Raw genomic sequence first — 23,084 nt, 5'->3', positions numbered from 1 at the left:
CGGCTTATTACAAAAAGTAAGGAATCTCTGGCCTATCTATCCATCATGGTAAATGTTTTAACAAGTAACTGATGATAAAAAATTCTATTCTTGAGATGATTAAAAGTTTTTTCTTTTTTATAATCTCATTCAAGAGAGTAAACTGTTAAATATATTAAATGTTAGATGGGTAAACTATTAAATATTTTTTTCAGGCTTGGTCTTACTGGTTAATTATTGAACAGTTCTACTTTGTTTCATGGAAGGGGTTGAGGAGGGATAGACATATTGGGAATTAATTGTGGCATTTAAAGCACTACTTAAATTTTGAAAGGCAAACTTAGAAAGGCCATGTATTATTTTCTTTCTTTAAAAAAAAAATTAGAAAAGGAATGAAAAGATTCCAAGATTATAAGATTCAGAACTGGAAAGAACTTGTAGTATAATGCCTTCATATTATAAGTTAGGAAACTGAGGTCCGAGTCATTAAGTGACAAGCAGTAAGTGTCAAGACTAGGATTTGAACTCAAGTCCTCTGACTCCAAAGCCAACTATCCTTCTGCTATGGCATAAAGGTCTTCTACAACTGATGTTAAGGAAATGAGTCTATGAATCATTTTAAATTGCTTTATCTTCTCTCCAGTTTCATTTAATATAAAGCATTCTGTTTTTAATTAGTAGCTATTTCATTTCTTACCTTTTCTGTTTTGCTCTGTCTACTTAATCCGTATCGCCTATAGGTCAAAAAAAAAAAAAAAAGGCATCAGTTAAATGATTATTTTAAAATTTATGTTTGCTTTGTGATTTCACTTATTAAAAACTTGCTTTAGATATTTTTCCTCCCTGAGGCAATCAGGGTTAAGTGACTTGGCCAGGGTCACATAGCTAGGAAATGTTAAGTGTCTGAGGCCACATTTGAACTCAGGTTCTCCTGACTTCAGGGCTGATGCTCTATCCGTTGCACCAATTAGCTACCCCAGATAGATTTTCTAAAAAAAAGTTGACACTTCAAAATAACACAAACATCTTTTCTCCTGAATGTTAATAGAAGAAACATTTTGACCTTCCTATTCCTATTCTTGTTGAAAGAAGAACTTGATCTACTAGCAGAAGAAAAATTCTTAATTTTCTAATCTGAATAAAGAACAAGCCTTTCTTAAAATGGTAATCACCACCAAAACAAACAAACAACCCAAACATATCAAAAATCAATGAATACAAAGAATGAGCATCTATAATAGTTTTTAAGCTAAATCAGCTTACAGAAAAAGGAAGGGTGGGGAGGGGATTCTCTGTGTTCAAACAGTGATGTGCAACTTATTAATTCTATATTCTACTCAATTTCTAGTTCAGAGATGATACTTAATCTATCATGCTAGTGATTAACTTAATAATTCTAAATTCTACTCTATTCTCAGTTCAGAGATGATACTTAATCTATCATGCCAGTGATTAAGTTTTATTTTAGGAAAGCCCAAGTTAAGAAAAATGCACAAATACACTTTAATTTCTATCAAGCATTAAAAAAAAAAAAAAAAAATCCATGCTAGGCAAAAGCTAGAAAAAAGAACCATAACAACAAACTAATCTTACATTTCAAGTTGAGTTTAGGTAGAAACATATAACTAAAAGAACCCACTTTATTTAAAGCCAATTAAAAATAGTTCATAATCTCCAAGATTTTATGATCTAAATATAACAAATAATGCAGATCCAAAAAAAAGAAAGATGATGTCTAGGTCCAAGATAAACTCAAAATGGGTACACTGTTTAGATATAAAAGGTAATACACAAACAAATTATGAAAGGGAACATGAAAGAAATTACCTGTCTGATCTATGGATACGGGTAGAATTCATGAGCAAATAAGAGAGGTTCCACATAAAGTAAAGTGAGAAATTTTGATTATGTTAAGTTAAAAAGTTTTTGCACAAACAAAACTAATGCAGCCAAAATTAGAAGAAAAGCAGAAAACTGGGAGAAAAAAAAATTTAAAGCAAGTTTCTCTGATAAAGGTCTCATTTCACAAATATATAGAGAACTGAACAAAATTTGTAAAAACAGATGTCTTTTTTCAACTGATAAATGATCAAAGGATATGAACAGCTAGTTTTCAGAGAAAGAAATAAAAGCTATCTATAATCATATGAAAAAATGCTGTAAGTCATAAATAATAAGAAAAATGCAAATTAATACAACTCTGAGGTACAACAAATTAATGTAACCCATCCAAATGACTAACATCACAGAAAAGAAAAATGATACATGCTGGAGAAAATGTGGAAAAACTGGTACAAATGCACTGTTGGAGTTTACACTTTGATTATTTCCAGTTATTTGTCTGGAAGGATAGCTTTTTACATCATGAGCTCTTTGGAGTTATGATGGATCATTTTATTGATCAGAATCACTACATCTTTCACACATGGTTATTTTTACGTGTTGCTGTTAGAATATAGGATTTTCTTGTGGTTCTGCTTACTACTCTTTGCACCAGTTTATAGAAGTCTTCCCGGGTTTTACTGAAATTATCCCCATCATCATTTATTTTGCACAATAGCATTTACTTTTTTTTTTTCAGAGCATGGGTAATACAAAAATACGTTTTACAATACTTCATATATATAATGGATATCCTATTTTTTACATTATCAGTGGGAAAAGGAGTAGAGGGAAGAAAGGATTTAAAACTGAAAATAAAAATAAAATTTAAAAAAATTATACCAAACACTGAGGGAAGGAAACAAGACAATCGTTGCCTTTCAAGGATTTCCCACATTCTAAAAGGGGAAGACAACATATAAATAGGAACTGAAAAGATCAGAGTCTGGTATTCATGGGCACAGGTTTTGGTGGGAGGAGGAAAAGGATGATACCAATGATTCGGGGAATGTAGTGTGAAGATGGCTAGAAAATCACTGTTAAAACAAAGATCCCCACACAAGCTTCCAGTCTCCAGAAATGTCCCTTCCTTTTTTTTTCTTTTCAAAATACATGCAAGAACAGTTTTCAACATTCACCCTCACAAAACCTTGTTTTCCTATATTTTTCTTCCTCCCCTCACTCCCTCCCTCAGCTAGACAGCAAGTAATCCATTATAGGTAAAACATATCAGAAATGACCCTTCCTACATAGAGAAGACACCTACAAGGAGTAAGATTATGGCAGACACATTAAAAAGCCCTTTATAAAGCACTTTCTTTATAACCACAATAAAGTAGACTTACATAATACAAATACTAATATCTGCCAACTTACAGATGAAGAAATTTATAACAAGTTTCTTTGATAAAATTCACAGAGCTTGAGAGCCCAAGATCACAGGACTTGAACACAGGTCTATTGCCTCTAAGTCCACAATACTAGGCTACCTTTCTATTTCCTTCCTCAAAGTACCTAATGATGTTTCTAACAAAGAACAAGCTAGACCAAGCCAACAGACCCAAGTGCAGTCTGCATGTGGAACAGTAACCCAACTCCTGCCCTCCTCAGCCCTCTCTCTGTTTTTCTGCTGTAGAACTTGGAGCCTCTTTTTTCAGAGACCAAGAAAAGCCTGATGCATCTAACTGGTCTAACCATCCCATTCCCTGTGCAGAATGCAGCATGAGTACTCTGTTGACAACTCTGCAACTTATTCTTCAACAGAATAATGTAAATCCTACCATTTGTCTGCATAAAGAAAAGTAAAACTGACTTCCAATTCGTTTCCACTACACTATTATTTTGCTTTCATCCTTCAGTTGCTTCCTTCTCTATTGCCCATTAACCATTCATTCTCTTCTGGTCTCTCTCTGAAGTCCCAATTTCAATACTGTTTTATGCTAACAGCTTGCTCTTAATTTTCAACTGAGGTGCCAGCTCCTTTCTCTCTGTAATTTTCATGCATCTTGTCTGCAAACTCTGTGACATCAGTACTACCTTTTCCTTATCAGAAAAACAAAGACCCCTGGTGGAAAAAATAAGGGACATCTAATCCCAAGGAATCAAAACTGTATTCTTTAGTGAGGGGAAAAAACAACAATACTGAAATGTAAACAGTATACTTTAAAGTCCATGAGGGCAGAGATTATTTCTCATTTTGTCTCATAGCCAGTCTTAAGATTCTATTGTTCTATGCCACTATGCTTGAGGCAAGGGTGTGTACAGTTAAATCAGGAATAAAATGATGTGACACACTAATTAATAAAATATGTAATTTAATTTTAATTAATTCGCCATGCATTTACTGAAGATCCAGCATGTGTAATTTCATTGCCAGGTACTATGACAACCACAAAAGAAATAGAAGAAATCCAATTCAACAAATCATGTATCTAAATGCTGGGATTTAAAGGCCTATGAAAGGTAACAGACATTATATTAAAGAAGAGCTTTAACGATAATAGGTAATCAAGATTTTTATCTAGTGGGTCCAAGAGCTATGTGGCACAGTAGAAATGGTGCTATATTTGGAGCCAGTGGGCCAGGGTTAGAACTCTAACTCTACCATATTCTACCTTTGTGGCCCTGAGCAACACACAATCTCCCTGGGCCTCGTTTTTTTCACCTACAAAATAAAGGGGTTTGATGGATTCTGAGATCTCTTCTAGTTTTAAATCTATGATGGTTGAGAGAAAAGGAGTGCTAGTCAGGGCAGAATTATTGGAAAAAGTCAATCTTACAAGAAGGCTAAAATTTGAATTGGTAATGAAGAAAGGAAAAGAATTTCAGAACAAGAAGTGGAATAAAAATAAATTATTTTTTGTTTTATTATTTATTCAAAATGACATGTTGCCTAGATTACCAAGCAATCTCTTTTGCTTAGGATGTAGGATTAAATACCAAAAAGCATATTTTTTCTTCTGTATCTAATAGCTTATCAATGTATTTCTAAGAAGGAGCAATAAGTTTACTTACAACAGTATGACTGGAGAAGGTCATATTTTTCTGGAGACTGGGAAATATACAGAAGGACTTTTCTGATATTCTTGTGCTCTTACTCCCAATTAGATCACAGGGCTCGTTCTCAATTCTTAGTCCCACCCCCTACTCCTATGAGTCCATAAACAAATTCTACCTCCCCTCTCTCCCAAGTAAAATGAAAAGAATGGTCCAAATTCTCCAAGATAACTTAAAATATGCTGAATATTTCAGTTACTGGCCAACTTATCTCACGCTTAGAATTCTGCAGAGACAAGATTATTAGTTCTTACTCACTTTAAGCTCTTCCAAAGAATATGAAAACTTCCTGCCCTATGTTTTCCTCCTTCTTAGTCACGTTTAACATCTGGCAAGATTTCCATGGGTAGTTTCTGGGGTTTGTACTATCAGGGATTAAAGTTTTTAAAAAGGCAGAGATTGCTGGGAGATGCTGGATACTCGCACAGCTCTGTGGCCTAGAAGGTTGGCACCCTACATTATTTGGCATCAGTAGTACTAACAGCAAAGTAACCTTTTCCTTTGTAAAGTGATAATAAGTAATTTTGTCTACTCTGAGAAACAGTTTAACTTAATGCAAAGGTAGGGCTCTGATAGCAGGATTTTGGAAACTAAACTACATTAAGGGGGAAGGATGTGCTGGGCAAGATGCCCTTCCTTGTTTTCTTATAATATTAACTATTTACAGGGTTGCCTTGAATTTAGTTGCCTAATTCAATGTCTAAACTTCAAGCCTCTAACCTATAAGATCACATTTGCAATAGAGTTGCTTTAAGTCCCAGTTTGACTGCCATGGATAGTCCACAAAAAAGATAAACAAGAGTTGACTAGTGATGAAATGTTCTCTATCAGACATGGATAATATATTATACTATGAGAGTAGCAAGCATGTATGGCTTGGAAAACGAGCCAACTACCTTCAAAGTAATTTGGTTCCATGTGTCAATAGCAACTCCTTAAGAAAATAAATGTTTTAATCCTGCTGGAAAATTACAAAAATAATGTTCAATTTCATCCCTGTTCCAGGGAGATTTGTTGGCAGGGAGAACAATCTGATATGTCTTCTGATTCCTTCAGGAGATGTTAGTCAAAGAGAGCTGTTAGTGCAGATTATCATGCTGAGGCGCAGGTTAGGGAAGAGCAGACTGCAAAGGAAGGCATTACTGTTCCCAAAACAGATCAAGAAGACCAAAGAGAAATACTCACAATATAAAATCAGTAAATCTAGGAAGAAAACACACATAAGGCACAAAAGGAAACTGAAGGTCAAGACCTATTGTCAACAGAAAGATGTAAAAGCATATAATCATCTTATAGAGAACTAAAGATCAGTCAGCTAGAATTAAAGGACTTAGCTGAAAAAAACAAATAAACAACAACAACAAAACCCATCAACTCTAAAATAGTGAGAAAGCCAAATTTTCTTTTCTAATTCTTCCTTTGCATTTAAAATAATACTTAAAAGAAACTGGACTTTTTTTTTTTTAATGTTGCAGTACATTTAGAATCACTAGATTTTTTTTTTTTTTTGTTTTCTCTCAACTCCTTAGAGAAGTACAATACCAAATGATAGAGGCATGAAATTCAAAAGCATCAAGAATCTCTAAAAATACCAACCAAACCCATTCCCTAAGGAGAGGGGAAAATCTTTTTTAAAAAATCTTTTTAAAAGGCACAATTAGTTATTCCACATTTATGATTTCTATTTTTGAACAGGAATCTCAACTATGAATCCTACAACCTCTGGCTCCATTAGGACTACAGAACCTACCCACAGAAAACACATACAAAATCTGACACCAGAAAGAAAAATTCCAATGCTAGGAAATCTCATGATATAAAACTAGTAATAGAACACAGCCAACCCTTCCAACGAAAGAGCAGTTTAATGACAAGCTTCCAATTGAAAAGCTTCAATTGGAAATTTTTACTAAAGGAGCAAGCAGAGTTTTATTACCTGCCATATTCCAAAAGTGTAGTATGGACTCGAGATTCTTCATCTAGCAGCTCCTCAGCTCCCTTCTGACGCCTGTATTTTCGACGTGGTTTGTAAACATCCTGAAAAGCCAATCAGAAAATCCAATAGTAAAACACAAAAAGTTCTGAGTTTTAATAATAATGCAGCAATCCAGAATGATTTGTGATCTCACAGATGTGGGAAACCCCCAAGATTAGTTCACAACCTGTTATGCCTTTCTAAACTGTATAACTATTTGACCATGCCCTTTTCTATGTTTGCCACAAAATGTTCACCCACTTTGCTGGGGACACTCTCATTTTATTACCATCACATGCATATGAAGGAAGAAATCAAAAAACAAAAGTTATTTTTTCCCCTCCCATTCTTTTTGCAAATCAGACATGGAATGCTATGATTTTTGTTTTGAGGAATCTAATCCTAATCACGTAAATTCACTAGTCATCTGCTTGTCAATATACTGTTATTAGATACTTTTGTGCTGCCTCACTGTGAGGCAAGTATAAAGATTCTGAGTAAAGATTTTACAAAGTTACTGCCCTAAAGGAGTTTTAAATTTAATAGAGAAAAAATGAAGGCAAGAATGAAATATAGGAAAATATGTATGGCTAATTAATAATTAGACAAAATTCAACTAAGCAAAACCCTCAATTATCAAGGGTCCCTTGTCCATAGTTCACTTCAATAAACAACAAAGATTTGTTGTAGTTTTTATCAAAGCAATTGGAATTAAGTGACTTGCCCAGGGTCACACAGCTATTAAGTGTCAGAACTCAGGATCTTCCTGACTCCAGGGCTCTATCCACAAGCTACCTAGCCACTACAATTTATTGAACCTCTTTTGTATGCAGAACTGTAAATTAGATGCTGGGTGAGGGTCAAAATATTTAGATAATTCACAGTTTCTGTCTTCATGGAACTTATAGTCTAATAAGCCAATGACACAAACAGATTTAACGAAAGTATAAGATAAAGCATGAAAAGTAAAAGTAAAAATGAGGTAAATTTAGAAAAGAGACAAATCACAAGGAGGAAAAAAATTTGTTATAAGACATTGGGACAGAGTGGTATTATGTAGAATCTCTTCCATAATTGGCTTGGTATCTAGTATCTTATACCATCAGTCTGATACAGGAACATCAATTAAGGCCTTATAAGATCCTCATCGAATAAAAGAAAATTCACTTATGTCCATTAGACTTTGCTAATAAAGGTAGCAAAAAAGATTCAGACACTTCAGAAAGATTTCCAAGAACAAAGTTTGAAATAGAAAAGTTTTCATAGGAAATTCCTTGGTCACCTTGGAAAACTCTTGGAAAAATTAGTCATTCTGAAAAGCTATGGTAAATGCTGTAACTTTTAATATTAATTTTTTATTATAGCTTTTTATTTATAAAACATGCATGGGTAAATTTTCAACATTGACTCTTGCAAAACCTTCTGTTCCAACTTTTCCCCTCCTCTCCACCCCCTCCCTAGATGACAGGTGGTCCAATACATATTATAATATTTAAATTTTTGAAGGAAATTTTTTGATGTTCTTTCTTGTCTTTTAAAATTAATGTACTGTGCTGTAGCTTTGGTTATAGATGGTATGGGAAATAAGGAGGAGTGACTTAGCTTGCCACTGTTAGTATAGTCAGGATCTGCTCACTCTTCCAAAATAGTAAACTCTACTGGCTGAAGTGCCCTTAGTATAGCACATATGGTAACCTTGTGGACTATTAAAGGCAGATGGCTGCCACATAAATCGTCCCTATTAACAACTACCACAATGGAATATGGAAGAGATTCTTCATGTCTTTGTCTACAGGGTCTACCGACCTAAGGAGCAGGTGGTTATTTTCTCCCTCATAATGCAAGCTTTGGACTTTGCAGATCATATAAATCAACCCCTTATTTACAGAGCAAAAATCCAAGACCAAAAGCTTGACATTCAATGCAACAGAATCAGATATAACAAAGACAGGACTATTCCATAACCAACAAATTTACTTCTTCCCTTTTATTCTTTCTGACAAGTCACTGAGACTTGGATGCCTCCTTATGACATAGCAACCTAGTCCACTCTTTACAGCTTTGCTTATGTGTCCTGAATCACTGGTGCAAGTGAGAGAGCTGGAATATTCCTTGTTCCCCAAAGGCCCTTTTTGCCTTTCCCTTTTCCAGTATCAATAAGCAGGCTCTTCTGCTTCTCCTTTGAGGTTTACTTTATTAAAATTTGTCATCCAATCCAGACCCTTATCCCCTTATCCTTCTGCTGATTATGCTTTGCCAAATACCAGCCCTGGATTACTCCAACTATCTATATAGTCTTTTTTCCTATTCATGTACTTTGAATAGAGCTAGAGAAAATCATAAAACTTACTGATCATGACTACTATAAATTTATGTTACATACTATCAATTGGGCTCTTACTGCAACAAGGGAATCTTTTTATACTTCCCTAATCAATTCATATTCCCAATTTCCACAATCGTTGTTCCACATCATTTTATACCCACTCAAGACTCTCACAACTCCTCTTCCCCCAGCTTCATAGTCAAGGACCTTGTTTCTTATATCTTGAAAAATTGAGGTCATTCCCTAAGAGCCCCACTTTATATACCCCTTACTTCACATTTTGCATCCTCCACTCTTTCCTCTGTCACCCATCTGCAAGGAGGAGGTAGTTCTCCTTTCCAAAGAAAACCCTTCAGTATACAACCTAGATCCCATCCTATCTTATCTTTTTCAGTAGACTGAACTTTCTATAATCTTTGCTCTCTCAGAAATCTTCCATCTCTCTCTCTATTAAAAGCGTCCTTAATACTCACACACATGACTATAATTCACTCATCCTTAGAAAATGTGTGCTTGATTTGACCATCCTCTTTCACTAATGTCCTATATCTCTTCTCCCCTTCACAGCTAAACTCCTTGAGAAAGCTTTCCATATCTGGTGCCTTCATATCCTTACCCCTCAGACGCTTCTAAATCTTCTGCAATCTGGTTTCTGACTTCATCATTCCACTGAAACGGTTCTCTCCAAAGTAATCAGCAACCTTTTAATCACCAATTTCAATGTCTTTTTCTGTCTTTGCTTACTTTCTCTCCAACTTTTGACACTGCTGACCATCCTTTTTTCTTGGATATTCCCTCATCTCTAGGTTTTCATGACATTGCTTTCTTCTGACTCTCCTTCTGTTTCCTTGTTAAATTTTCATCCAGGTCAGGCCCACAAACCATGGTTTCTCCTCCTTCCCTTCCTCTTTAAGACTGTGTCCTGGACCCTTTTCTATTTTCCTTCTATGCTATTTAACTTGGTGGTGTCACAATTTCTGTGAGTTCAATAATTATCTCTATATGTGATTCTGACAGCCTCATATTAGTCAGTCAAAAAATATTTAGTAAGCATTTACTATTTCCCAGTCTCTGTGCTAAATACTAGAGATAAAAATAGAATAAAAAAGAAAGGTAGCTCTTGCCCTCAAAGAGCTTATAATCTAATGTGGGAAAATAATACATGAAAGGGGAGCAGAAGGGAGAGGTGGGATGGAAGGAAAGATTTTATCACTAACTACCTTTGGCTTTTAAGGTTTCTGCTAAAATTCAGCTCAAATTCTACCTTTTCTAGACCCATCTTCCCCTAATTTCCTCCCCTTTATGTCTACTGATTATCTCCCATTTGTATTGTGTATGAGTATAATATATTTGTGTTTATACAAATGTGTGTATACATGTGTACAAATAGAGAGAGATAATTGTATGTAGCCTTCCCCATTATAAAGTAAGTTTTCAGAGGACAAAGGAAGTATTTTTGCCTTTCCCTGTGTCCCCAGATATATCTCTGTCAGGTCTGGAGTTTCCCATGAATTTGGCATTTTATGTTATCAAAATTAGACTGAGACTTAATTATCTAACTGCATAATATGATCACTGTACCTACATGGATGATGTGAAAAAGGCAAATGTACTAGTGATCACTCAAAAAATGACAATTCTAAATCTCCTCTAGCTTGAAGGAGAAGACCATTTTAACATTGCTAAAAGTGAGATGAGTTAGAGATGTCTACAGAAAAGAAAAATTAGAAAATGAATGATACTAAGGGTCTTCTGGAAGCAGAGCCAAGATGGCAGACTAGAGAAAAAACTGAACTAAGGTCTCCCAGTATTCCCTTCCAAATATCTTAAAAATAATACCTCAAATTAAATTCTGGAGTAGCAACAACAACAAAAAAAAATAGCAACAAAAGGTCAGAATGAGACCCTCTGAAAGCTCAAAACAATGTAGGAAATCAGAAAGACTGATTTGTGATTCAGGGGTAGAGGCAGACCTAAAGCAGATGTGGGTGTGGAAGCACATATTGATTAATTGGAAACTACATATTCTAATACTAAAGAATGAGTGAGTCAAAGAATAAATCAGAGACACAATCAATAATTTCATTTCAAAATGACGAGACAATATTCTAATATTTGCAGAATGTGGCTATCAGGACTTAGGTAAATTTTATACCATTAAAGGCATACATGAATAAAAGAAAGAACAGGTCAATGAATTGGATATGCAACTAAGAAAAAAGCTGGAAAAAAGAACAAATTAAAAATTGGTAGTTAAATGCTAATATGGAAATCCTGAAAATCAAAGGAGAGAATAATAAAATTGAAAGTTAAAAAAAAAAACCACAAGGTAATGTATTAATAAATAAATCTAGGAACTGTGTTTGTGGGGAAAAAACCCAATAAATAAATAAAATTATTGGTTAATTTAATTTTTAAAAAGAAGGAAGAAAATAAAATTAATAGTATCTGAAAAGGGTAAATGCACTATCAAGTGAAGATGAAATTAAAGCAATTATCAGCAATTATTTTGCCAAATTATTTGTCAGTAAAACTGACCACCTACACTGCATGGATGAATATTTACAAAAAATATAAACTGCCCAGGCTATCAAAAAAGGAAAGAGAATACTTAAATAACCCTATCTTTAAAAAAAAATTTTTTTTAAATCATCAATGAGCACCCTAAGAAAAAAATCCCCAGGACCAGGTGGATTTACAAGTGAAATCTACCAAATATGTAAGTAAAATTAATCCAATCCCAAAACTATATAAACTATCTGATAAAATAGGGAAAGAAATCCTACCAAATTCCTTTTATGGCAGATATTAATACCTAAACCAGGAAAGCAAAAATGGAGAAAGAAAACTATAGACCAATTTCCCTAATGAATACCAATGCAAAAGTTTTAAATGAAATACAAGCAAGGAGACTACAGAAATATATCACAAAATCATATTACAAACAGATGGAATTCACACCAGCAAAGTAGAGCTGGTTCAATATTAGGAAAAATTTCAGTATAATTGACCATATCAATAACCAAAACAAACAAACAAAAAAATCCAACAACATAATTTTCTCAACAGATGCAGAAAAAGATTTTGAGAAAAATATAGCACTCATTTCCGTGAGGGGAAAAACTATGACACATAGGAATACATGGAGCCTTTTTTAAATGATAAGTTATATCTATCTAAAACCAAAAACAATTATCTGTAATTGGGGATAAAGTAGAAGCCTTCTCAGTAAGATCAGAGATGAAGCAAGAATGTCCATTATTAGCACTATTTTTCAACACTGCATTAAAAATACTAGCTTATGAAATAAAGCATCCCCCCAAAAAAAAAAAAAAAAAAAACTGAACGAAAAAAAAATAAACAATGAGAAAACAAAACTAACATTGTTTGCAGATGATATAATGGTACAATTAGAGAACTTTAGAAAATCAACAAAAAAATTAGTTGAAATAGTTAACATCTTTAATAAAAGATTTAATGCACAAATATTATGCATTACTATATATTTTCAATAAAACTCAGCATTAAGAAATAGAAAGAACAATTCCATTTAAAATAGTCACAGATATTATAAAATACTTGGGAGTCTACCTGTCAAGACAAACCCAGGAGTTATGTAAATATATTGCAAGACATTTCACACAAATAAAGATAAATCTATACAACTGGAGAAAGATTCATTGTAATGAGTAGGCTGAGCCAATAAGATAGAAGTGACAACTATATCTGAATTTACTTATTCAGTATCACACCAATCAAACTCTCAAAGAATCATTTTATAGAGTTAGGGAAAAAAATAACAAAATTCATCTGGAAGAACAAAAGGACAAAATTCAATAAAATAAAAGAACATGAAGGAAAATGATCTAAAAGTACCAGATTTCAAACTATGCTACAAAGCAGTAATCATCAAAATAACTGGGTAAGTAATCGAGTGTATTGGATACTCAATACACAATAGTAAATGATCATACTAATCTAGTGTTTTATAAACCCAAAGATCCAAATTTGGGGATAAGAACTCAGCCTCTGACAAAAATTTCTAGGAAAACTAGAAGCAGTTTGGCAGAAACTCGGCATAGAATAACATCTCACACAATACACCAAGTTAAGGTCAAATGGATAAATGATTTAGACATTAATAGGAATACCATAAGTAAACTAGAGGAGCATAGAAAAATGTGGCTGTCAGACTTATGAGTAAAGGAAGAGTTGTGATCAAGCAAGAGATAGAAAGGATCATAGGAAGTAAAACAAAGGTAATTTTGACAGAGATCTTCAGGAATGAAAGGAAAGTGGCCCTGAGGTAACAGATTTCATTTTATTATGACCTTTGAAACATCACCTTCCATCTTGTCTACTATAATGATTATTCTGTGAAAAATGGAGCCAAGAGAGGAAAATGTGTGAAAAATGAGAGCCTAGATATGACCTCATAGGGAAGTAATGCAGGTTTTTAAGAGATTTTTAGAGAGATAAGGCAGTGAATAATTATTCCTATGAGGAGGACAAAAAGGAGGAAATCAATGTGGCCACACAGGAAGCTCTCTAAAAAGCTCATATTTTACAAGGTGCTATCTTCACAACTGACCAAGAACTTATAAGACACTAAATGACTTGTACACATTTATATAGCCACTAATTGCCAGTCCAGAATGAATTAAAGTCAGCACTCCTGAGTCTAAGTCCACTCTACTCTCTCTCTATAATAATGCTTTTAGGCATGAGGCTGGATCAGAAAAATGACGTATGTGCACTGTATCTTGATTTTAATAAGGTATATGACAAAGTAACTCATAATAACTCGGAAAAGATCATAAAAAATGTGAGCTCCATGACAGGAGAACTAAATAGACACCAGCTACTCAAACAACCATATTCAAAAAGAACTGATTAATAGCTTGATGTCAATCTTGAAGGGAAAATGAAAGATTCTCACAATCTCTATGGAGCTCTGCTTGATCCTTATCAAGCAGATTTTTATATACACATACACATATATTATATGCATTTTTATATAATGTACACACACATAAATGGGCACATATATGGAATGTTTATCAAATCTGTTGATGTCATAAAACAAGGAAAGCTAATGTAAGTAAAGATAAAAGTCAAGATTCAAAGGTGAGATTTAATGTAGATAAATATAAAATTAGAATCGGTGATTTTAAAAATCAATTGTCTAAGTATTGAATGGAGTTGGTCTGATTTGCCATAAAATGAATATATGTGGAGAAAAAAATTACTGAAAAAATGCAAATTTAAGTTATGTCAGTAGAAGTACAAAGGGAATAAATCTATTGTTTATCACATCACATTAAGAATATTATGTTTAGTGAATGCAGGATACCACATTTTACAAGGGGCACTGATAAAAAGGAAGGGTGAATAAGGATGATGAGAGGACTGAAAATCATGTCCTTCAAATAACTAAAGGAACTAGAAATGTTAAATGGTAGCTTCCTCAAGGTTGTACTTAAGATAATTATTAGTATCTGAACTCAACAAACTGCATACCGTAAAGCTTTACTATGTCACTAACTATATGTTATATTTACATTAATTATAAGAAACTGCCTATTATTACTAATAGTACTCCTGGTAACCTAAAACCCCTGAGGGTTCTGAATATGTACTAATGCTAAGTACCTGAAAGAACCATTCTGAGTGCAGAAGTGATTATCCACAAGCTCAGCTGCTGACCTTCAAACTTCAAAGCTGATTTTAACAAGAGAACTTAATGATATATGGAGCCTTTTGTATATATAAGCAAGAACAATTCGGTCTCAAATTACATTATTGCTCAAGCAGTTCTCACACAGATAGATCCTGGTATTTGTTATATTATGTTAATAGCTAGGACAGAACCAAGAACTCTACAGAACTTTTAGAATATACTCTTCACTTCAAAGTACCCAAGAGAATCTTGGCAGCTTTTGCCTTCACTGCATTGATTGTTTATCTGAGATATTTTACTTTTTGATGATGCAGTAATACCATCAGCCACATAACTTTCCTTTTAGAGAATTTTTGCTGCTAACTATTAGGGTGTGATTAGAGAGGCTAATCACCTCTCTAGTCCTCGGAATTAGCCCCTCAAACCGAGGCAATTCAACTAAGCAGAATTCTTTCAGGTTGCTTTTCTGAGGGCAGTGAATTCATAATAAAACAATGAGAATAATTACATTCCTTGTACTTATTTTATAAGAGTAGGCTTAGGTAATACATTCAAGTTCCTACAGCTTTTATTTTCAGTAAGCTGAAAAAGGTACATGGAAAATCTGTACCAATACTCAGCAAAGAAGTCAGATAGGGTTCTAGAAGCAAGAGCATTCATTGGAAAAGAGAAGGAAAAAATGAACAAATAAACAAAAAAAAATTTACCTCATCATGTATACTTATTGTGTATCTAATTTATATTTTAATGTACTTAACATCTACTGGTCATCCTGCCATCTGGGGGAGGGGGTGGGGGGGGTAAGAGGTGAAAAATTGGAACAAGAGGTTTGGCAATTGTTAATTATGTAAAGTTACCCATGCATATATCCTGTAAATAAAAGGCTATTAAATAAATTTTTTAAAAAATCTTCTTAAAAAAAAAATTTACCTCAGTAAACATTCAAAAAGGTTTTCAACAATCTCTGGGTCTGTATGTGAACTTAAGTTTACACTAATATTTTCAAAGATCAGTTTCTAAAATTATACGAACTAGAATAAATTTTATCTTGTTCCTTATTTTAATTTTCTTAATCAGCTAAAGAAAACCTTTTTACTTTCTAGCAGATTTTGTTCAATGTCACAGTAACAAGCAGACAGGACTTTTTTTTTTTTTTTTAAGTCACTTTCAAGGAGGGAAAAAACCAGACTTCTAAAAGGTCAACAAGACAGAATGTTCTTACTGACAGGTTATACTTTTCCAGCCCTGCCTTCTGCCACTCGCATGACAAATATCGAGGATATTCTATTATTCACTTCTCTTGACCTTCTAAACAGTTTGGGTAAGAATGTGTCAGATGTTTGATAAAAGTTAGAGGCTTTACCAGAGAGACTGCCAAGAGAAAAGAGAGAGGGAAAGAAAATGACATCAACATTTTAAAAAAAAGTCCAATATATATATATTTTTTCCAAAGAAAAAATAAAGATGTAATTTTGCATTTTTTATTATCTTCCTTTAATCCAGGAGAGTGATATAAGTATACAACCCATGTCCTTCACATTGGGGACATATTTCTAACCATAGTTAACTTTTGGGAAGGATGTAAAACGTAACAGACTGTTGCTCTAAGAATCTGCCATTTAGAGGGGCAAAATGGTGCAGTGGAAAAACCTTGAAGCTCAGACAAGAACTGGGTTTGACTGGGACATTGATTCATTGTTGGTGGAGTTGTGAACGAATCCAACCATTTTGGAGAGTTTTGGAACTATGCTCAAAAAGTTATCAAACTGTGCATACCCTTTGATCCAGAAGATTACTGGGATTATATCCCAAAGAGATTATAAAGAAGGAAAGGGACCTGTATTGCACGAATGTTTTGGGGCAGCCCTTTTGTAGTGGAGAAACTGAAACGAATGGTATCCATGTTGGAGAATGGCTGAATAAATTGTGGTATATGAAAATTAGGAATATTACTGCGAAGAAAGACCAACAGGATGATTTCAAAAGGCCTGAGAGACTTAATGAACTGATGCTGAGGAAATGAGCAACCAGGAGATCATTATATACTTCAACAATATAGATGGATGACCAGTTCTGATGGATCAGGATCTCAAAACAGATCAACCAAATCATTTCTAATGGACAGTAATGAATGAACTAGCTTACCCAGAAAAAAACCTGGGGATGACTAAAAACCATTACATAGAATTCCCAATCCCATATTTATAACCGATTTTTGACTTCCTTTCACAAGCTAATTGTACAAAATTCAGAGTCGATTCTTTTGAGCAAAAAATGTTTTGGTCATGTATACTTATTGATTGTTATATTTTAATATATTTAAATCTATTCATCCTGCCATTTAGGGAGGGGTGGGGGGTGAGGGAAAATTGGAACAAGAGGTTTGGCAATTGTTAATGCTGTAAAGTTACCCATGTATATATCCTGTAAATAAAAGGCTATTAAATAAAAAAAAAAAAAAAAAAAAAAGAACTGGGTTTGAGTCCTCTTTGACAAGTTACATTTATGCAATTATAAGCAATGCACTTATCTGAGCCTCAATTTTCTCATCTGTGAAATCAGAGGATTGAACCAGATGATCTCTAAGGTGCTTTCTTGCTCAAAATCTAAAAATCTTAAGAAGCCTCATTTGGTAGACTGCCAGATCACATTGTACCTGACCATAATCCTTTATTAGGAAGGCTTTTATCAAATCAGTATTATTTTTTATGAAAATAAATACATAAATCACAGTAAGCAAACAGACGAGGTCTACTCTATTCAACCATCAGCAAAAGAACTATCCTATTCAATAAAAAAAAAAAAAAAAATTAATGGTAGTTTCACCTACCATTTTCTGCCCAAAAGCCAGAACTGAAATAACTAAAAAAACATAGCCAGGAGATCCTTCATAAAGGCTTTGGTCTAAACCACCAGCCCTGTGACCCTTTCCATAGCAGGATCTGTCTTCATACTAATTGAGGTTTTCTTTTGGGACAACTTTAATAAAAGGAAATACTTGATGGTAATATATTTTAAATAAAAGAAATATTTTTCTTTATGTCAGAAAAATTAAAGATATAATTTTTTCTTTCTATATAATTAAGGAAATAGAGTGATCTGAACCAAACATCACATATAAGGGAGAACTTACAAATATATCGGTTACTGTCTTGATGGACTTTTCTTTCCTTTGAAGGAAGTCATTATCCTGTAAGATAATTGACAATTAATAAACATATGCAAAATGATGATTAAAATTCAACTGACAAATTAGCTTAGAAATTAATTGCTTTCCCAATTAGTCCTTTGATAAAGAAAGTCTATTTTTCACGCACTCGAAAATGTCATGTGCTAATTTGCACAAATATGCTCTCAACCCAGTTAAGTCATCTAGAGAAGTGTGTTTGAGATAGGTAGTCACATCTACCAAGCACCCACCTACCTGAAAAGTTCTGTACAGAACTATACAGTGCATGGATCTCAGGTCTAACTTAAATACATTAGGGAAGTTACAAGTGCACAGGCTTCAAGGGACTAAATTGGCTTGGTTTGATTTAAAATATTATTCAGTTTTTTCCAGGCATTTTGGGCTCACATTAAGTTGGATAAGCTTTTTTTTTTTTTTTACTGTGGAGTTTTAGTTTCCTTTACTTTATTTCCACCTCTTGTTTAAAGTAAAGTCATTTTCTTCTTGTGCTTTCTTTGTTTTCAGCTGCATGTAGATTTTTTTTTTTTCTTAATCTAAGCCCTAGGCCTACGTTTTACTTGCAACCACTTAAAACCTATCCCTAAACTTAGCAATATCCTCAAGGGTAAAAGTTTCTAAGCTTTTGGGTATCATAGACTCCTGGTGAAGCCTGTGAATCCCTCCTCAGATTAATAAATTAATAAAATTTAAATTTATTTAATAATAATAATAATATAGGATACTTATTTAATAACATATATTATAAATACGTTATTTAATAATAAATTTATAATAAAATAAAATTAATAAAATTTAAAATTAATAAAATAATAAAAATAAAGTACATAAAATTACAAATGAAACCCCCAGTTCAGAGATCCCCTAAAATCTAGTCATGTATCCCAGGTCAAGAAACCCTCATGTGTGGGGTTATTACACCTGCCATAGAAAGGAAGGGCTTTACCTATAGGGTTATGAGTTACTTTTTGATATAGATTTAATCCTACCTCCTCATTCTACGTACCTCTAAACAAATCAACTAGGCATTGAGAAATTGGACAAAGAAAAAAGCCTTTGTCCTAGGGATCAGGATTCAGTGACTTTTTTTTGCTAGTGCTTTTCTTGTTGGCTCTTTTAGCGCCACATCTTGTCTGCATGAACTTATTTTTCTCCTCCCTTGCCTTAGCTGTTTTGTTTTGTCACAAAGCCTTGAGTCCAAACATTATATACTGTAAGACATTAATTATGTAATCCTGAGCAAATCATTTAAGCTCCTTGGGCCAAAGTTTCCTCATTTATAAAATGAGGGATTTTTTGGCCCAATGTTCTCACGTGTCCGTCTCAGCTCTATATTCATGATCCTATGACCTAGTCCTATTCTACAAATCCGATCCTTCCTAGTGGCTTGCCTGTGCTTGACTACTGTCCTGCTTTAGGCCTCTGGAGCATGCTAAATCGCTTCTAGCATGGAGGTCCTGACCTTTCCTGATGATCCCAGCTGTACTTTGTCTATAATAAGGATGTTCCTAAGAGGGAGGTGTAATGCTCTTCAGCTTCCTATCCTTCCCCCCCATCAAACCTATCCTCTTCTCCCTCAGATAAGTTGCTTCAGGTAAGACCTACAACATCTCTCACAAAATAATTGGTAAACCCTCAGTCTACATGTTTACAAAAACCTCAATGCCCATCAAGAATTCTGAACCCACAGAAGTACAAAGAGATCTAATTTGGGCACTGAAAATTAGTTTGGGGGAATAATATTAAATATCATATACCTGTGACTTATCTAATGTATATAGAGTTTTTGTCTGAGAGCTATGGAAAGTAGAGAGCTGAAGAAGGCTCTGATAATAGCACTTTAAGCATGAGTGCACTCAGTGTTACTGAGCATCCCCTCTCCCCCAGTGCTGTCTGTTTCCCTGCCTTCTTTCTGTAGGAGGCTATAATTTCAATGGGGAATGGAGGGAGTGGGGAAGGGCATACGACACTGACCTCTGGAAGACTATAGATTTTCTGAAACTGAGATACGGAGTAGGAGCGGATGTAGTCACCCATTTCTTCTCTGGTTTCTATGGCACGCTTCACCAACCACTAATAAGAAAAAACAGTGTCAAATGTGTTAATACAGCTCAAGTCTCAATGCAACATTTTACCTTTATAAAGAAGGCTTCCATAAAACAGTGTTACTTCCATGTTCTTGAAACTGATCTCCAATAACTACTTTGTTTATCCAAGGTTTCGTTGTAGGCAATGTGAGATCTGAGTTCTAGTTCTGAAACTAGATTAGCTCTCTGATTATGGACAAGTCATCTCATCCCATCCATCTCAATCTGAGAGGGCTGCCCAGAGTCCCATGACCAGTTATGTGTCAGAAGCAGGGATTCAGAAAGCTAGACCTTCCCAAATCCAAAGACAGCTCTCTCTATATTATGGCATGATGGCTGCTTCTCATTCAGGAACTCTGCAGATGAAAAGGGATATGGAGAGAACGAGCCCGTTTTCTCTCAGCACCTTCACTGAGTTTAGAGCATTCCTTTTCACTTGTTAATTCACTGAAAAAGATGCTGAGTACCAGCTCTATTTCATCACTTGTCTTCCATCTGACAGGAAACAAGATTTCTAGCAGCACACCTATCAAAACAACATTTCACTACAATAAAACAATTTGGACATTTCATGATATTCACCAAGATGGTTTTTTTCACAATGAATGTCTGTACAAAAGATTTTCTGAGACACTGAAGAACTTAATTCTGTAAAATGCTATAAACGCTGTATGTATGTGTGTATATGTGTGTGTGTGTGTGTACACACACACACACACACACATTTATATGCATGGGAAGAACACATTACTTCTGGAACCAGAGCACCTGTGTTCAAATCCCATTTCTGACACATCCTGCCTTGAGCATGCTACTTCCTTAGGACTCAATTTCTCCACCTTTCACCAAGATGCTAAAGAAGATGGTCTGAGGCCCCTTCATACTTAGTCTATAATACAATGAGACTTAAAATATTCACTTAATATCTTTTGGCTCTCTAGCATAAATCCAGGTTAACAAACTTGGTTGCTATTTTCCTCAAGAAAATATTACAATTTAATATCTTCACATTTGGGAGAAGCTATAAGTTGTACTTCCCCCTTTCCTAATCCTAAAAACAAAAATTACTGGCAAATACAAAGCTATTAACCCACCAATTAGTATACTGAGAAATCATATACACAGTATATGTATACTGTGATCACCATATCCCATTTTTGGAGATCTGTTGGGATTCCTAGAAGTAAGCCCTTCCTTGCTCAAGAACTTTGCCCCTAGCTTTCACTGTCCTTTCCCTGACTCTAAAGTCTCAAAATAAAATAAAATAAAATCTCTTTTCAGTAGTTTAAAATCTCTATTCTAGGTTCACCTGTGGAAAATGTGCCGAATTAGGAGAAGACCCAGGTTCTATTCTTAGTTATGAGATTTACTACCTACATGGCAAATCAAATAACCTCTCTGGCTTCTTCATGCAAAAGGACAAAAATGCTGTTTAAGCTACATCCCATGAGGCCGGATTGCTGCATGTAGACAGGTAAAGCACAGTAGACAGACATCTTATGATGTTACATAAATGTCACTCATTATTATTATGCCTATAAGATATATCTATCCAGAGCATTTGAATAGTGTCCCTGAAATTTCTTTTAAAGAATCAAGGCCACTGAACAAGAGAAAAACACAGATACTGTGGGGCTGGCCAGAAGTTCATTTGAATGCTCCTTCACAAAAGAAGCAGAGGAAATCACTGTATGTTCTCTCATCAAAACTAGTGTCAATATTCAACTTCCTCAAGGAAAAAAATAACCCTTTGTCACATGTTAATGAGATGCAGTTTTAAAAAGGCATTTCCCTGTGAATATTCTTCTTAGTAAGAACCTTGGCAACATCCAGATTTATTTATGATAGAGAAACTGGGGGAAAAAACCAAACCATCACAGGAACAAATGGCCTGAGTAGCCAATAGACTGTAATTTATCTGAGGATAGGGGTTCTTTTGCCTTTCTTTATATCCCTAGTGCTTAGCACAGAGCCTACCACATAGTAAGTATCTAGTATCTATCATAATAAGAAATGCTTGTTGGCATGATTTGACTACAACAGGAGTTTCCAAAACCTTAAGTCACAGAACCTGCTCTATTACAAATAACAAAACTCCAAAATTCAGATCCATCATTTGAGTTTTAGTGATTCAGAGAAGCAAGTAAAGGCAAGACTATGACTACAGGTGGCATTTTGTAGTATATTACATTAGCATCAGAGTAGATCTAAAATTCCTGAATCTTAAGGCTAAACAGGTCATTAGGGATCTAGTTTAATTCCTTAACTTTATAGATAGAAAACAAAGAACAAAAGAGAGAAAATGACCTGCCCGGGGTCAAAGAAAGTAATAAACAATTTATCCCTCCTCTCGGTGGGAGACTGGTGGCATATAAGTATTAATGAACAAACTCCATCAATGCTGGCTCCAAGGCCAACACAAGGTAAACTGATCAGATCAACAAAATTACAAAATCACTGGCAGTGATTCCTATTCTATATTGCTTATATTCTTTTATAAAACTGACTCATTTTATAATGCCAAGGACTTTTGTGGCAATAACTTTCTTTTTCTAGAAGCTATAGCAGCTGATGATCCAGTTGCCAGGTTACACCACCCACAGGGCTTCTTTTCCCCAGGATGATGGAAGTGGGGACTGGCTGGGAGCAGAGTTGGTGACCTAGAGGCATTGCTGTTCCAAGGGCTCATGTGATTAGGATGTAGGGCTATCTCCAAATGGGTAAGGAGGGAGGTGATGGCAGTGGTTTGATTTGTCTGGGTAGATAAATCCTATCTAGTTTCCCATATTTAAAAAACTTTAAGCTGGGGAACACACAAACACATACACACAAAACTTTGTCTCTATAGAATTGTGCATTTCTAGTGTGTCTGTGTATTCTATGAGCACTGATACAGACTTATAGGAATTTTC

At 34.5% G+C, this 23,084-nt stretch overlaps 1 protein-coding gene across 2 annotated transcripts in view; it reads right to left on the bottom strand.

Annotated features, from left to right (window-relative positions):
• Positions 1 to 23,084, bottom strand: part of CCDC93 (coiled-coil domain containing 93) — a 116,759-nt gene that overhangs the window by 74,849 nt on the left and 18,826 nt on the right. For both annotated transcript variants that reach the window (XM_031959979.1, XM_003763798.4), the window contains exons 5-8: positions 20,060 to 20,158; positions 18,032 to 18,088; positions 6,854 to 6,954; positions 677 to 713 (exon numbers count right to left, since the gene is read on the bottom strand). In XM_031959979.1, coding sequence (XP_031815839.1) covers positions 677 to 713; positions 6,854 to 6,954; positions 18,032 to 18,088; positions 20,060 to 20,158 — 294 coding nt within the window. The remainder of the gene's footprint in view (positions 1 to 676; positions 714 to 6,853; positions 6,955 to 18,031; positions 18,089 to 20,059; positions 20,159 to 23,084) is intronic.

The sequence above is a fragment of the Sarcophilus harrisii genome, chromosome 3 (genome assembly GCF_902635505.1).
Source record: "Sarcophilus harrisii chromosome 3, mSarHar1.11, whole genome shotgun sequence".
Taxonomy (NCBI): Eukaryota; Metazoa; Chordata; class Mammalia; order Dasyuromorphia; family Dasyuridae; genus Sarcophilus; species Sarcophilus harrisii.
The sequence above is the reverse complement of the archived record's forward strand: the minus strand, read 5'-3'. Positions and strand labels throughout refer to the sequence as shown.